The following is a 15,456-nucleotide window of genomic DNA, read 5'->3' as shown; positions in this document are numbered from 1 at the left end:
CAGGAGGGAGGAGGAGGGAAGAGGAAGGGTAAGGGCCCAGGCCGGGGAGGGCTCTCAGTGTGAACGAAGGAGGAGAGGAACGTCTGTGGAGATCGGTCATTTCACAGAACTGGGACTCAGGTGGCATTCTGTCGCTTGTTAAGCGTTGTTTTCCTTCTGGACCAGCGAGGGGCACCTGAGTTTACGGGAACTGCTCAGCACACAGACAGCGAGTGGGAATATTTGTTTGCCGTCTCACTTCCTCTCTTTCCTCACATTCTGTGCCTGAGGATATTGACATGAAAACAGGATCTCTGTGGCCAGTGAGTTCATCCACGTTTCCCACCAGGAATTCCAGGCTGGGTGACATCAGCCCCCGCTCTGGAGCCATGGGACCCTGCACAGGGCTTACTTCAGGGAGGGGGGGGAGCAGCCCTCCCTGAACACCTACTACGTGCTCGCCCTGCCTCCTGTGCCTCCTGTGACCACAGGAGCTGGCAGTGGGGGCAGGGCGCCCGGCCCTCGGACCCCCATCCCCGCCCTGGGTGCTGCAGGGGTTGCCCGGGGTTTATGGCACCTCGGCACCTCAGCCGTGGTCCGGGGTTTAACGTGTGCATCTGCGTGCGGCCATTGCGTGCTCTGCATCTCCTTCGTCTTCAGAAGAAGAGCGGGATGATGGGACCAGCTGCGCACACTGAGATGGAGCTGATCCAGAAGGGTTTGTGCTAGCCCATGGCACCTGCTCCCTCAAAGGCCACGTGGACTGGGAGGACAGGGGACCAGGAGCCGAGGAAGGGCCGGACGGTGGCTTTCATGCGTCTTGGAGCAAGAGTGTCTCCTTCGCTCGGGAGGAGGTCCCGCTTCCAGTCTGTGGCAGTCACTCCAGAGCCAGGAGGACACCCAGCGGGTGACGGGAGGTAGGAAGCCCTTCGCTGTTTTCTGTGATGCTCGAGCCGATGTGGCCACAGGCAGAGCAGGGACATGGCTCGGCGACCTGGGGGGAGTGGGGGGCGCGGGTGAAATCCATGCGTGGCCACCAGAGGATCTGCTGGGTCTGGGCTCCCACTGGCGAGAGGCCTGGGGGAACCGGCTCTGGAGCTGCGTGTCCTTTGAGTGTCGGTGCCGTCTAAGGGGGCGAGGTGGGGAGGATGACATGGGAGCAGGACAAGCACCCACGGGAGAGGCGGCATGTCTGAGAGGAGCGTCGGGGGCCTTACTGGTGGGAGAAGCCCCTGACGCCTGTTCTGTCACTCGTTGCACAGCTAGTCAGCTCCTGTGAAAGAAATACAAGTTTTAGAATTCTCCACTTGGAAGTGTGGTTTCCTCTCCCAAGTTCCTTCTGGTGCTGCTGACTCTGCTCCTGCAGCTCCGGGGCAAGGCGTGGAGGTTTACCGGGGCCCTGACCCTGACCCTCAGCCCCAGAGGCCCAGCCAGGCCGCGGCTCCCCTGGGACGTGCAGCCAGGAAGGCAAAGGCCCGTCCTGCTCAGACGGGTCCGTGGCCCAAAGGCCCGTCCTGCTCAGACGGGTCCGTGGCCCCTCAGCCCCGCAGGCCTCAGCACTGCCCCTTAGGCTCACCCCCTGCACGGCCCCACCTGGGTCCTCGCCCTCCTAGTGAATCCAGACACCAAGTGGGTTCCTGTCTGATTCAGTTTCTCCTTTTGGACCTGAGTCGCTGGGAGTTCCACGCACGTGTCACTTAAAAGGTGATCCTGGTGCTTGCTTCTCTCTCCTTTTCCCCAAACAGACAGCGAGCTTTATCCTTGTCTCCTCAGATCACGGCTCCAGCTCCAGCGGCGGGTGAGGCTGGTGGCTGAGGGGCCCTGGGTATGGGACTGGGAGGGGTCTCCCACCTTTCGGAGGCCGTTGGGGTTACATCTTGCTCAGGGGCCGGTGCACTATGGACGCGAGGTGGCCCCTTCTCCATGAAGGTGAGCCTGGCGTGCTTCGGCTGATGGCTGATGTGGTGTCCTTCCAGGTGTCCTTCCGGGCAAGCACACCGGCTGTCCCACAGTCTGCCTTCAGGCGACAGAGCCCGCCTGCCCTGCTGTCGTGGCCAGCGTGGGAGGCGGCGCCCAGAGAGCAGTGTGGCTGCCCTCCCTCTCCCCTAAACCCCCACCCGGCTCAGGTCAGGGTGCTCCCTGCACAGACCCTGAGGGATCTGGACAGACAGAGGGACGTGCACTGGAGGTTGGCCGCTGTGGCTCCAGAGGTGGGCCGTGGGGCTCCTGCCGTGGGTGCTGGGCCTTCCTGAACCATCGTCAATGCCAGCCTCCGAGTTCTGAAGCCAGTGCTTTTCCACGGACGGGCGAAGAATGAGGAGCGAAGCTGTTGCTAGGACGTGCTCTGGCCCGGACGTGCACCTGCTGACCGAGGGGACAGAGGGCATCAGGCCGTGGATCTCAAAGCGTGAAGCCGACAAACAACATAAATAAACCCAAAGACACAGAGGCATGAGCAGCCAGTCTGGCCTCAGAGGGAAGGCGGGAGGTGGGGGTAAGAGACCCACCAGTGGACACGGACAGCGGGGTGTGACCATGTGCAGAGGGGAGCGGAGATGGCTGGTGGGGAAGGAGACGTGCAATTCTTTAAACAACAAAGAATTAAATATTAAAGAAGCATGAAACAGGCCCCCTGACGCCCGAGGAGCCAGCCTGGAGGGGCGTGGCGCGCGGAGCGCCTGCACAGGGAGCCCCCCCGACAGGCCAAGAAAGGAAGGCGGCCCTCCCGGAGGTGGCTCGTCACCCCAGGAATGCGCTCCTGCCGGAAGGACATGCCGGAGGACAGACCTTGTGACAGGACTCACGGAAGCCTCTGGAATGCGCCCGGTGACTCAGGCAGTACCTGGCCGGGTCCCGGACCGACCGCAGGGCGCCGTGCCGTCCAGCGCAGCCATGGCGGAGCCGTGCGCTCAGCACCTCACTGCCCCCCTCCCCATCAGGAGGACAGCTCCATATTTGCCAAAGAAAACGCAGGAGGGGGCGCCCGGATGACAGGAGCCGCTGATGTCACCGCGTGTTTGTGGAGGAAGCAACTTGTTTGGGTTTTATTGGCAGGAAGCAGGGCGCATTCTCAGGTGCTGGCTGAGTCACCGGGCAATGGCCAGCCCCAGTGTTCCCGGGTCCGCTTTCCCTCAGCTTGGGGCTTGTTGTGGTTTTGTTGAAGGTGGTGGCGGGTGGGGGTTGGAGATTCTGTAGAGAGCGCACATTTTTAAACGCCACCCCCGAGAGGGAAGAAGGGAGAACAGGAGGGCGTGCCTCAGAGGAATTCTCCTTCCTGTCTGTGTGAGAGCCACACACACACACACACCCCCTACCCAGGACAGGTGCCTCCAGCTTCTGCTGCCCCCAGGGCTGCCCACTGCCGGGCGGGGACAGCGATGACGGAAAGAGCTGTTCCTCCTGTCTGAGCTGAGGCTTAGCCCAGCTCTGGCACAGCCATGGGGGCTCAGCTTCGGCTCAGAGCAGGGCTGGCTGGTCCGTCCTGCCTGAAGGATGTGGCTGTGGTGCTGCCTGGAACGTGGCGTGAGCCCCCGTGTGAAACCCGCTGCTGCCCTCAGGTCCGCCGCCTCAGGCCGTGACAGGGAGCCCAGGAGGGCCCTCGGACAGACGTGCGGGGAATGGGTCCCGGGAGTGAGCCCGGCCAGCCCGCGGCTACACCACCGGCACCGAGCTCGGAGCACTAAGACCTTTGCTAAGAATAGTTAGAGGTTTTGAACAAAATTGAGAGAAAGGTACAGAAATTTCCTATATTTTCCCCAACCCTACACACACCCTCCGTGTTCTCAGCCTCACTCACCGGCGGGACACTTGTCACAGCCGATGAGCCTGTGCTGACGTGTTGTCCCCGAGCCCCCTGTGCTGGGCGTCCTGGGTGTGGACAGGTGTGTGGTGTCATGTGCCCATCCTATGGAGTCGCACTGAGGGGCTCACGCCTGGAAAACCCCTGTGCGTCTGCTCACCCTCCCCTCCCCGCCCCCTGAAACCGGAGGGCAGGGTGTTGGAATCGCCCTGTGAAGGGGCTGCACGCCTCCCAGCTCCTCCTCGGCTCCCCTTGACGACAGCCCCTCCTTCTTAGCGAGGACCGACCGCCTCTCGGTCGAGGGAGCGCAGCGCCGTCACCAGCTGAAGGGGCCTCGGCGGGTGAGGCCTCTGTCAGCATCCACACGTCCGTGTCCAACTCTTGGCTAAAGACCAGGGAGCGTGGCTGCTGGGCTGTGTGGAGAGCCGTTTGTTGTGTGAGCATCAGCCCGCGGTGCCGTGCACCGCCGCATCCCAGTGCGAGCGAGGCTCCGCCGCTCAGTCCGCCAGGCAGGTGGTGTCTCTGCGTTTGGTCTGTCCCCAGTGAGCTCGGTCTGTGCATCGTCCTTGGTGAGGTGGGTGCCAGTGTCTCAGGTAGCACCTTGGAGGCTAAGGAGCCGCCCCTGTGAGCACATCGTGACTGCCTGGCGCTGTGGACGTGACCTTGGGAGTGCAGCCAGCCCTCTGCTGCCCCGTGACCTCCCCGGGCTCAGTGGGCACGGCGCTCAGGTCCCCCCGGTGATCAGGCTCCCTCAGCTTCCCTGCCCCCAAGGGAGGCCCGGCTCCTGCTGCCCCATTCTTCTGAGCAAGACGGTCAATGGGACAGCAAGACTCGGCGTCCTCTGAGGGAGTTTCCCTTCGCCGGGTTTTTAAGTCGCTGTTACCGACTGGCACCGACCAAAGGGTGGGTTTTTGCCACTCAGTGTATACAAGTGTGTGTGGTGTCTATGTGAGTGTGTGATGGGCTGGAGTTTGACCTCATGGAAATGAAAAGTTATGTTCTCTAAAGACATCATTGAGAGAATGAAAGGGAAGCCCCAGAATTAAGAAACTATTCCTAGTCCATATGTTTGAAAAGGAAGTTGTAGTCAGAATGGGTAAAGAATTCTTACAACCCAATCCAAGTTCTTTAAAAATGGGCCAGAACGAAGACCAGAGCTTCACGGGGAAGTGCTATGAATGCAAAAGGGCACAGGAGAAGATGCCCGGAGAAGCCACGGAGAGCCACGTCTGCACACCTACTGGGGCCACGCTAGTGCTGAGCAATGGCCCACGGAGCCGCTAGGACGCGTGCTTGGCTTCCGGGATAAAATGGCAGGTACTGCAGAGGCTGTTTGCAGTTTCTCACTGATATGTAACGAGTGCGACCTCACCACATGGCCGCCCACTCCCGGTAGTCCCTGGGAAACAGAAGCATATCCTCTGAGGAGAGGAAGCAGCCGGTGCTCATCGCCAGGTGCGTCAGAGAGTAATGGGACATGTGTAGCCATGAAGTGGACACGCAGCCACATGGCTCAGTCTCAAGCATGTGGCGGCCTCGCTGTCCCCCACCCGTCCGGAGCTCCGGGACAGGTGCCCTGAGCCCAGAGGCGCGGGAGCGGGCTGGGCGGGTGGACATGCTAGGAAACCATACGTCATCATTATGCAGGTCTGTGACTTCCCGCCATGCAGGCCCCCCCCCGGGACGTGTGCACTTGAAGAGAGAACCTGGGAAGGCCCAGCAAGGAGGGGCGCCGCCCTCGGCACGTTCTGTAGGCGGCGCTTGTGGGTAAGGCGCCTGGCCGCCGTTTCCCACTGAGCGTGGCTGTGGGGTTCTCAGGAGACCAAGCCGATCCAGCCAGGAGCGAACCCTGCACCAGAGCCCGCCTTCTGTGTGTGTCCCACTGCGTTGGGAGGCAGGCCTCTGCGGCCTCTTATCAACGTGACCTGTCTACACATCCGTCTGTGGCTGCCGGCTGGGCTGGGCTGGGCTGGCCCTCGGCCTTGCGGTCTGTCCTCACCGCCCGTGGCTGCAGCACCAGGGACAGCGCCAGCCCATAGCCTGGGGCTGTGGCCCTTGGGCCTCTGCTGCTTCCGCCCTGTGGGAGCCTCTAAGAGAAGTGGGCACTGCCCATGCTGGTCCGGGTCTGCAGGCTCCTCACCCTCCGAATGAGAAGCCAGGCCCTCACAGCCTCCCGGAGACCTGCGGGGGTAAGATCTCAGTGGACAGCGCTGCTCACACTGTGAGGTCGCAGGAGGTGGAGACCCGCCTTCTGCTCCTTCCCCACACTCCCGGGAGGGGGCCTGGCCGGCCTTGCTGTGGTGCCTTTGTTCCCTCCCCTTTCGAGCTTCTTAGGGCAGCGGCCATGTTTTGTGCGTTTGTAATCGGTGGGTCGCGGCAAACGGCACCCACTCCAAACAGCACCAAGTCCTGGCAGATGTCTCCTCGGCTCCCGGCCTCAGAGCCACAGAGCCTCTCAGGCAGACGCTGTGAGCGGAGCCCTTCCATTGTGACGGGGGCAGGCTCGCCCCGTCCCCGGGGGTAACGGCTGCGGCTGGGACCTGCGTGCTGCCCGGGTGCTGAGCCTCCGCTGGATCCTTCCTCGGCCCTCGCACCCTGGAGCCCCCGAGCTCAGACACCACCGCTGCCCGCTGTGTGGCCCGCGGCCAGACTTAGGCACTGCCAGGTCGTTGAAGGCAGTTCCATTTGGAGAAACATTTGGAAACGTGATGCTCCCGTCGGGGCCCATGGCACGTCCTGTCGCTCAGTAACGCCAGAAAAGGAACTTACAGCGTTTTGAAAAGCAGCCCTGAGCCTGGGCACGCCCTCCAGGCCTGACGGCAGGGTTTGCCGGGGCTTTGCCGGTGAAACCCCGAGGCGTCGTGGCGTCGTTGGCACCACTTCCCCTGGCCGTTGCTTCGGCACCCTCCCGTCTCCCCTCCTCAGACTGAGGAGTGTGGGCCTGCACCTCAGTCGGTGCAGGTGCAGGTGCAGGGGCAGGTGTGTGGGCCGGCGTGCCACTGGGTCCCCTGCCCCCTCATCTCTCTTCACCTCGGCAGGAGCCGGAGGGGACAGGCCTCGCTCACTGTCCCAGAGCTCAGCCCCCCATCTTGGTGGCTTCCCTTCACCGGCTCCCCCTGGAGTGCTGTGTGGCCATCTTCCAGGAAATGGTGCTTTCTGAGCTCCCGGCTGTGCCCACCAGACCCAGCCCTGGGGGCAGGGGCAGGAGGGTGAGGGAGAGGAGAGGAGAGGCACTTCCTGGGTATTGCTTCCACCAGGGGGTGGCTGGTTCCTCAGCCGGCCGGAGATTGCCTGGGTTAAGAGCCTTCCCTTGGGCTACGTGACCTGGTGGGCCTGGCCCTCCGTCTGCACTGAGCTGGACACGGTGGAGCGGGCTGGTTCCTGCCGCCTGCACAGCGGCTGCTGCGTGAGGGCCCGGTTGGGGGGTGGAGAGGGTGAGTTAGAATCGGACACATGGCAGGTGGGGTGCCTACGAGTCATTGGAAAGGAGCCGGCGGGTGGCGGGTACTGAGGCCCAGAGTCTGTGCTGAAGCCGGAATGAGCCTTGTTGGGAGGAGGGAGCTTGCGGTGGGAAGAGGAGAATTCTGATAGTGTGTGTGGGAACCCCTTCCACGTCCCGCGTGGTTCAGGGTTCGGGTTCTGCAGAAGGCCGCACACAAATGAAAGAGACTAGAAAAGTATTAATTTGGGAATATTGGGGGCCAGGCGGGAGCCCACCTCTAGTGGAATGACTAGGCCTTGCTTTGGTCTTGCCATCCTTTTATTCAGGTTTGGGATGTACTCATCACCCTTAGGCAGACAGATTATCTATCAGGAAGGATTTACAGGATTATTTGGTGGGGAAGTTGCCTCAGGTACCATTGTCTCAGTTAGATAGGGAGTGTTTGGCTCTGACCTTCCAGAGCTTCCAGGTTGGCCAGCTTTCCACATCTTTCTATTAGTGAGACCACGATTGGTTTCCAGCCTGTGGCCTGTGGCCTGTGGAGAAGGCCAGCCCAGGCCCAGGGGAGGGGCAAGAGAAAACCCAGAGGGTGTCCTGGGGCCGTGGGGCAGGTGTTTCAGAGTGGGCGGGGCGTGAGCTGCGGAGTGGGCCTCGTTTTATCCTCATATCTCCCTCCCTCCCCCTGCACCGCACCAGCATGTCCAACCCTGCAGAACCTGTTCCTCCCCCTCCGCTGCAGCTGGGACTCAGCTCCTTGCAGAGCTCCAGTCCTTGGTCCGAACTGAGTTCTCAGAAGACCCTGGGGCTGTGCTCTTCACTGCCTACCTGTCCGCCTTCCTAGAGGCGTTGGCTCCGGGGCCATCCCCGGCTGCACCGCAGTAAGACGGGCAGGCATGGCCAGAGTAGAAAGGGCCCAAGACCAGAACTCAGCGTGTTCCAACAGGGGCTGCTTGGGCCCGGCCATCGGAGTCCCCGCGAGGGTGCAGGTCAGCGCAAGGGGACCCGCTGCAGGAAGCCAGACAGCAGCTCCGTTACTGTCAGGGTCTTCATCCCCGCATCCCGTCCTGAAGGCTTCCCGGTGCCTAGTCTGGTGCCCGGTAGCCCTGTGCCCGGTCCCTCCCAGCCACGCACCAGGGGCGTGAGGGGTTCAGCTTGGTTCTCCCGTGTGGCCCTCGAGGGCCTGTGACAGGCTGCCCTGCAGGTGCGCGGGGGGGTGGGGGTGGGGGCAATACGGGACGCATGGACTCGTGGACACCGTGTTCTCTGCTGCACAGCCGGTGTCCTCGGCAGCTCCGCCAGAACGCGGAACGGCTCCTGTGCGCCATCTGCCTGGAGTTGGCTCAGAGACGCCATCTCTGTGCCACCGCCTGCTCGGGGCCTCGGAGGCAGGATGCACAGCTGTGCCACGTGCCACCCAAAGAGGGCGTGGCTCGACCCTGTGTCTCTGCCCACAGCTCTGCCGCCGGGAGCGCCACCTGTCCGCGGGGCAGTACCAGGGCACGCTGTTCGCCGACCAGCCCACGATGTTCATCTCCCCGGCCAGCGACCCCCCCAGAGCCAAGCTGTGGGAGCTGGTCCTCCTGTGCGGGGGCCGGGTCACGGGGGTCCCTCGCCAGGCCAGCCTCTTCATCGGGCCCTGCCAGGGGAGGAGGAAGGAGGCCGTCACCTACCTGTCGGAGAAGTGGATCCTCGGTAGGAACCTGCGTGGGGGTCTGGGGGACACACGGGAGGTCAGGGGGTGTCTGACGGCAGGCTCGGGGGCAGCCGGGGTTCTGGGGGTGCAGGGAGGTCAGGGACAGCTGGGGTTCTGGGGGAGCAGGGAGGTCAGGGACAGCTGGGGTTCTGGGGGAGCAGGGAGGTCAGGGACAGCTGGGGTTCTGGGGGAGCAGGGAGGTCAGGGACAGCCGGGGTTCTGGGGGTGCAGGGAGGTCAGGGACAGCTGGGGTTCTGGGGGAGCAGGGAGGTCAGGGGCAGCCGGGGTTCTGGGGGCGCAGGGAGGTCAGGGACAGCTGGGGTTCTGGGGGAGCAGGGAGGTCAGGGACAGCCGGGGTTCTGGGGGCGCAGGGAGGTCGGGGGGCACCTGACGGCAGGCTCGGGGAGGGGGGACATGGTCTTCCTGGGCCGGGGGTGCTTGACGTGCTGGCCCGCGGCTCCCACTCCCTCACCTGCGTGGACATCTCCCACGTGGCCCGTTTGGTGGTCTGAGGAGCGAAGCCAGTAGCTCCAACGGCTCCCGTGGCTGCCGAGCGTGGGGTGCGTGTGCCTGAGGCTGCGACTCCTCGATGTCGTTTGCTGCTGATTTACGTGCTGTGGCCGCGGGGCGAGGGGAAGGGCGGCGCTGGGCCCCGCAGACCTCACGGGCGGCTCACGCTCCTACAGAAAGGGGACGTTTCTGAGCGCTGGCCACTGACCACCCCCTGCCCTCTCTCCGCAGACTCGGTCACCCAGCACACGGTGTGCGCCTGCGAGGACTACCTGCTGCGGCCGTGAGGGCCCTCCCGCCCCAGGGGCTCCATCGACGCTCCGGAGAGGCCCCGGAGGGCATCCACGCTGCAGCGAGTCTGGGCGGGGCTCCCGCGGCCTGCCTCCTGGGCCCCGCGCCTCGGGAGCCGGCCGGCCGGCCGGGGCGTCTGTGTCTGGAGTGGCCGACCAGACCCCCCAGGCCTGTCTCTTCTGGAGAATAAAGATGGGGATCGTTTCCTGGTCTCCTTGCAGAGAGCGGTCGCGCCCTCAGTTCCACCAGACGCTGGTCTCTCTGGCCACCGTCCGCGGAGATGGCCACGCCGTCCCCGGTCCAGGTGCTGGTTGTGCAGCGAGACTCAGGGTTAGGTTAGCGGCGCGGGGCCCTGAGCGCTGGGCCGAGCAGGGGGTCCCCCACGCTGCCCTCGGGCCGCTGCCCGGGCACCTGCTGAGGGGGCAGGAGGGCGGCTGCTGGTGTAGCTATCAACCCTCCCACCCCCTCCCCTGAGTTCAAGTCCCCCTGACAATGGTCAGCTCCTGAGGGGCACCTGCCAGAGTCCAGGTCGAGACGCAGGACAGTAATGAGGGCTTTCTCTTGGATTTAAAACCGTGTCCGACACAGGCAGTGCCCTCACTGCGCCCTCCCCCCATTCACTGCGCCCCCGGTTCACAGCACCCTCCCCCCCATTCACTGCGCCCCCGGTTCACAGCACCCTCCCCCCCATTCACTGTGCCCCCCCCGTTCACTGCCCCCCTCCCCCCCCGTTCACTGCGCCCCCGGTTCACGGCACCCTCCCCCCCATTCACTGTGCCCCCCCCCCCCCGTTCACTGCGCCCTCCCCCCCATTCACTGTGCCCCCCCCCCCGTTCACTGCGCCCCCCGTTCACTGCGCCCCCGGTTCACGGCGCCCTGGCCCAGCCCTGGAAGTGCCTTTAACCTCCCATCCTCCTGGCAGTGCCCAGGGGAGCCTGCTCCAGGTCCTGGCTCAGGAGGGGTCTGTATGGTCCCACAGGCGGCTCTCACCGTCCTTGGATCCCACGCAGATTAGAAATGAAGAAGTAGAACTGCTCTCAGGTCACATGGCACTGTATTTAAAATGTATAAGGAATCAAGGAAAAAATAATCTTTAACAAGATTACAAGATATAAAAACCAATATACCAAACTAAGTTAATTGTATTTCTATATATGTTATCCATAACCAATTTGAAAATGGAAGAATACAATTCGTTTATAACAGCATCTAAAAACTAACTAGGAATAAATGTAACAAAAGTTCGGGAACCTGTGAAGCCTGCTAAGAGAGACCGAGGGCCCGACAGACGGGGAGAAGTGCCGCATCCTGTTTGAGAAGACAGCTCCCAAGCTGGCCGATGGAGCAGGGTAACCACCGCGGGCAGCTCGCCGGGCAGAAACCAATAAAAACGGCCTCGGAGCAGCGGCCGAGCCTCTCGGACCTCGTGGACCCCGTGTCTGCCGGCCACCGGCTGGGCCTCTCGGGCCCCGTGTCTGCCGGCCACCGGCTGGACCTCTCGGGCCACGTGTCTGCTGGCCACCAGCTGGGCCTCGTGGGCCCCGTGTCTTCCGGCCCCTGGCTGGGCCTCTCGGATCCGGTGTTTGCTGGCCACCAGCTGGGCCTCTCGGACCCGGTGTTTGCCGGCCCCTGGCTGGGCCTCTCGGACCCGGTGTTTGCTGGCCACCAGCTGGGCCTCTCGGACCCGGTGTTTGCCGGCCACCGGCTGGGCCTCGCGGGCCCTGTGTCTGCCGGCCACCGGCTGAGCCGCTGCCTAGAGGTCAGGTCCCAGGTGGACACGGACGTCCCTCCATAGGCGGCAGCTCGCACGTTCCTCCCAGCGGCCTGGCTCCTCCCGGCAGGTCGTGAGCCGCGGCCGGTCTCAGCAAACGTGTGTGTGCAGATGGAAATCAGCAGGTCTCTCTCCACGGCCCCTCCCGGTCCTTCCTCTCGGAGCGTGCCCTTAGGAGAGAGGGTTAGGGCTGGCCACGGCGTGGTTTGCAGGGAAGCCCGGGGCAATGACAGGCCCAGCGTGGGGATTACCTGCCAGCCGGGCCATGAGCAGGGCAGTGCCTCGCAGCTGCCGAGATGGTCTCGGAGACGGAGCCCGTGACGGGGCACGTGTACTCTGAAGGCGGGAGGGGGGCTGCCGTCAGAGCGGCCCAGCCCCGTGTGGAGGAAGGTGCCGTGGAAGCTGAGGGGCTGGCCCGGGACGGACTGTGTGGCAGTGGTCAGCAGCGCTGCTGTCGTTTAAAGAGAAAGACTCATCCTTCCTGTTGGAAACGGTCGCCGTCCGAGCCTCATGCCAGCTCCTTCCTGGTGCTGGGCCATCCCCGGCCGAGGTCCTTCCACCCCAGGCCTGGCTTCTCTGTCTCCACAGGCAGGGTCACCGGCTCGGACCGGCCCTTCTCGGAGCACTTTGCAAATGAAACAGGCCCAGCTCCTGGGCTGCCTTCCCTTCGCTGCATCTTCCTGAGCTGAGCTCCACCCGTCTCCATGTTTGTCTGTGTTCAGCCCGTTCCTTCACCCTCCCGCCTGCTTAGCCCCTTCCTTTCTGGAGGCCAGAGCGGGTTCCTCGGCTTCCCACCCTCTGCGGGCAGGGTGGGCAGGTGCAGGCTCCATCCCCTGTGAGTCAGTCCGTCTCTGCCATCATTGATGTTTCTCTCCCTCTCCATCCTTTCTGGAATAGAAAATATATTTTTAAATAAACAAAACCATGAAAACGGGGTAATTTTTTACTTACAGCTATTGCGTGTTCAATCATTGCTTAACCTCTCGGCCCTCCGGTCACGGGATGCACGCGTGTAGAGGCCCTGTGGCTGTGGCTCAAGCCCAGGCCCGCTCCCAGCTTGTGTCTCCTTCATGGAGGACGGTGGGTCTGTTTTCTGTGCTGGGAGGACAGATCTCAGTTTGTCACGGGAGCGGCTCCCGAGACGAGGATGGAAGTGACCGAGCGGAGGAGCAGACACGCATGCTGGTTGGCGGCCGGGCGTGTGGTGGCTGTGTCCTGCCTGGTCATTAGCGTCAGTGTTTCGAAGCCTCGGTCCCCATCCCGTGCCCCCTCCCCGCTCCAGGACGCTGGCCATCATCTCTGTTCTGCTTTCACTTCGAACAGCCTCTGTGGGGCGGCAGTTCATGTCTTCAACACCCGGAGGAGAGTCACCGGAAACAAGCTAACTCCCCTCCTGCGCCAGCCTGCAGGGGAAGGAGGAATCCATCCTGGACTCCCCAGCTGTCTCCCTCTGTCCCTCTGTCACCGTGAACGCAGCGCACAGGGGGGAAGGGGGGCGCTGAAACCCGCTGCTCACTGGGGACCACGAGGCATCCTGAGTGTGAACAGCTGGGCAGCCGGAGGGCAGGGCTCGGCCGGAGCCTGGTTCTGGTTCTGGTTCTGGTTCTGGTTCTGGGGCCTCAGGGGAAGGGACGGGACTGGAAGTGGAGGCTCAGGCAGCCCTCCTCGAGTGCTGGGCGGCCACTCCCCTCCTTCTGCCTGCCAGGAGCCTGCAGCAGTCACGTTCCCAGCACGCCCTCCTGCGGTGACTGGCTCTGGGGGCCCCCCTTGTAAGGCCCTCGGGGCCCCGCTTAGACCCACAGGAAGCACAGTGTGCTCAGGCTCTGCCCGCTCCCTGGCTGAGGGAAGGAGGCGGGCAGAATCGCCTGGACCCTGAACTTAGGGACAAGGAGGAGGGGTTCTCAGTGCTGGGCCCACCCCCACCCCACCCCCACCCCACCCCGTCCACTGGAATCCACGCCTGCGCCCCCTCCTCCCCCTGAACCCCATGCTGGGACTCGCATTGCAGCCACGTTGGACTTTCTGGCCCAGGGACATCTCTGTAACTGCAGTTCCCGAGGGGGAGGGGAGGGGGGCTGGTTGGCCCTGCTAAGCACAGGCCCGCTCTCGGGGTGGGCACCAGCCCCTCGGGGTGCAGGGCCGGGAAGCAGGTCCTTAGGAGCACCTGCTCCAGGTGCACCAGCGGGCGGAGGAGCCAAGGTGGCTGATCGCAGCTTCAGAGGAAAGTGGAGGGGTAGGTGCAGCCACTTTGGTCACCACCGGACGCTCTCAGACCCAGTGCTAATTCCCAGATTGTCGGGATTCCCTCGTCACATCCATGGCCTCTGCCCAGCAGGCAGCGACCCCTCGATCCCGCGGGTAAAACCAGCCGAGGAGTTAACGGGGTGCCTACAGCTGCGAGTGAAGTGGGCAATGCTCAAGGTCACCAGTAGAACCCCCTCCCCCAAAACCCACACACATCATGGTGAGCAACGTCAGCGTCCTGAGAGCCAGTCCCCCCCAGCCAGGCCGCGCCCCAGTGAAGCCGTGAGGGGGGCTGGCGGGAGGAGGCGGATTCTCGGGGGCTCACAGCAGAGCCTCGCCAAGCTGAAATGGCCTTTTCCTGAGCCGTCACGTCTAATCCATCTGCGGCTCGGAGGGAGACCAACGTGTCGCGTTCCCTGAATTCCCCGTGAGCCCCACTCACCAAAACCTTCCTGAGCTCAGTCCTTGGTCTGGAAGTCTTCCAGAACCATCTCTGTTTGCTTGTCCTGTCACAGCACACAGCACACTCACCGGAGATGTTCCCTCAGAGCAGGGGTCCTCAAACTTTTTAAAGTGGGGGCCAGATCACGGTCCCTCAGAGAGCTGGAGGGCCGGACTATATGAACTACTAATTCCTACTGTAACACCTCGGCTGCGCTCACTGCCCAAAAAACCTGGCGGGCTGGATCAGACTCCTCTGCGGGCCGCAGTTTGAAGACCCCTGCCTCAGAGCCTCAGCTCCCTGAGCCCTGGGGGGCCTGGGGCTGGGCCTGGGAAGCTGAGGGGCCTGGGGCTGGGCCTGTGGTGCTGGGGGGCCTGGGGGCTGGAGGCCTGGGGTCAGCGGTGTCTCTGTGTGTCTATCCTTTCCCTTCCTCTCTCTCTGAACTCAATAAAAACCTATTAAGGAAAGAAAAAAACCATGGTGTAAACGTCCCACAGCTTTTATATCCACTCGTCTACTGATGGGCATGTGAGCTGTGTCCAGATCTCAACGATGGTGAATTGTGCTGCTGTGAACATAGGGGTGCATATGTCCTTTCTGATTGGTGTTTCTGGTGTCTTGGGATGTATTCCTAGAAGTCGGATCACTGGGTCAAATGGCAGCTGCATTTTTTATTTTTTGGGGGAAATTCCATGCTGTTCTCCACAGTGGGAGTCACAGACGTTACTCTTAGCCTATGAGCCAGACGATGCATTCTGAAGAAGCTGGGCCGCTCCCCGCAGCCCCGGCGCAGGCAGCCCAGTGCTCAGGCCTCTCAGGGCGTTCAGCTGCGGGAACCCTATCTTTTCCCTCCCCCCAGAGCACACCGAGAAGCGGACAGTCAGGCTCCGGGCACCGGCAGGTCCCGGCGGGAGGAGGGGGCCTGGGGGCGGGAGTTTCAGAGGTGGTCTTCCCCGGAGGAATGGAAAACTCGGTCATTTTATCTGGCTGAACAGACCAGCGCTGGCTGGAGAGTCTCCGTGAGCCCCTGTGCAGATGCCTGTCACCCCACTCCCCTCCCTGCATGTGCGGGGACAACATCCAGGCTGCAGTCAGTGTCACTGAATCGGGAACTGCTCGTCCGGACGAAGCCCGTTGTTCCCCCAAGAGAGAGGCCTGTACTGTCATTTCAGAACGCTCTCCGCAAGCCTGGTGACCAAACCCCTGGAGACAGCTGACCCGTCTCCCTCCCCGCCGGATAAGAGGCAGCATTTTCAAGATTTCTGCGTTCACCCTTTTAACCCGA

General features: G+C 62.9%; 1 protein-coding gene across 1 annotated transcript in view; it reads left to right on the top strand.

The window, feature by feature from the left end:
• The window catches only part of MCPH1 (microcephalin 1), an 89,637-nt gene extending 79,719 nt beyond the window's left edge, over positions 1–9,918 (top strand). The window contains exons 13-14 of the mRNA XM_084878338.1: positions 8,675–8,912; positions 9,655–9,918. Coding sequence (XP_084734464.1) covers positions 8,675–8,912; positions 9,655–9,710 — 294 coding nt within the window. The 3' untranslated portion in view covers positions 9,711–9,918. The remainder of the gene's footprint in view (positions 1–8,674; positions 8,913–9,654) is intronic.
• Positions 9,919–15,456: the final 5,538 nt, after the last annotated feature.

This window comes from Pipistrellus hanaki (genome assembly GCF_964339955.1).
Source record: "Pipistrellus hanaki genome assembly, chromosome: 3".
NCBI lineage: Eukaryota > Metazoa > Chordata > Mammalia > Chiroptera > Vespertilionidae > Pipistrellus > Pipistrellus hanaki.
This window is presented reverse-complemented; position numbering and strand designations above follow the sequence as displayed.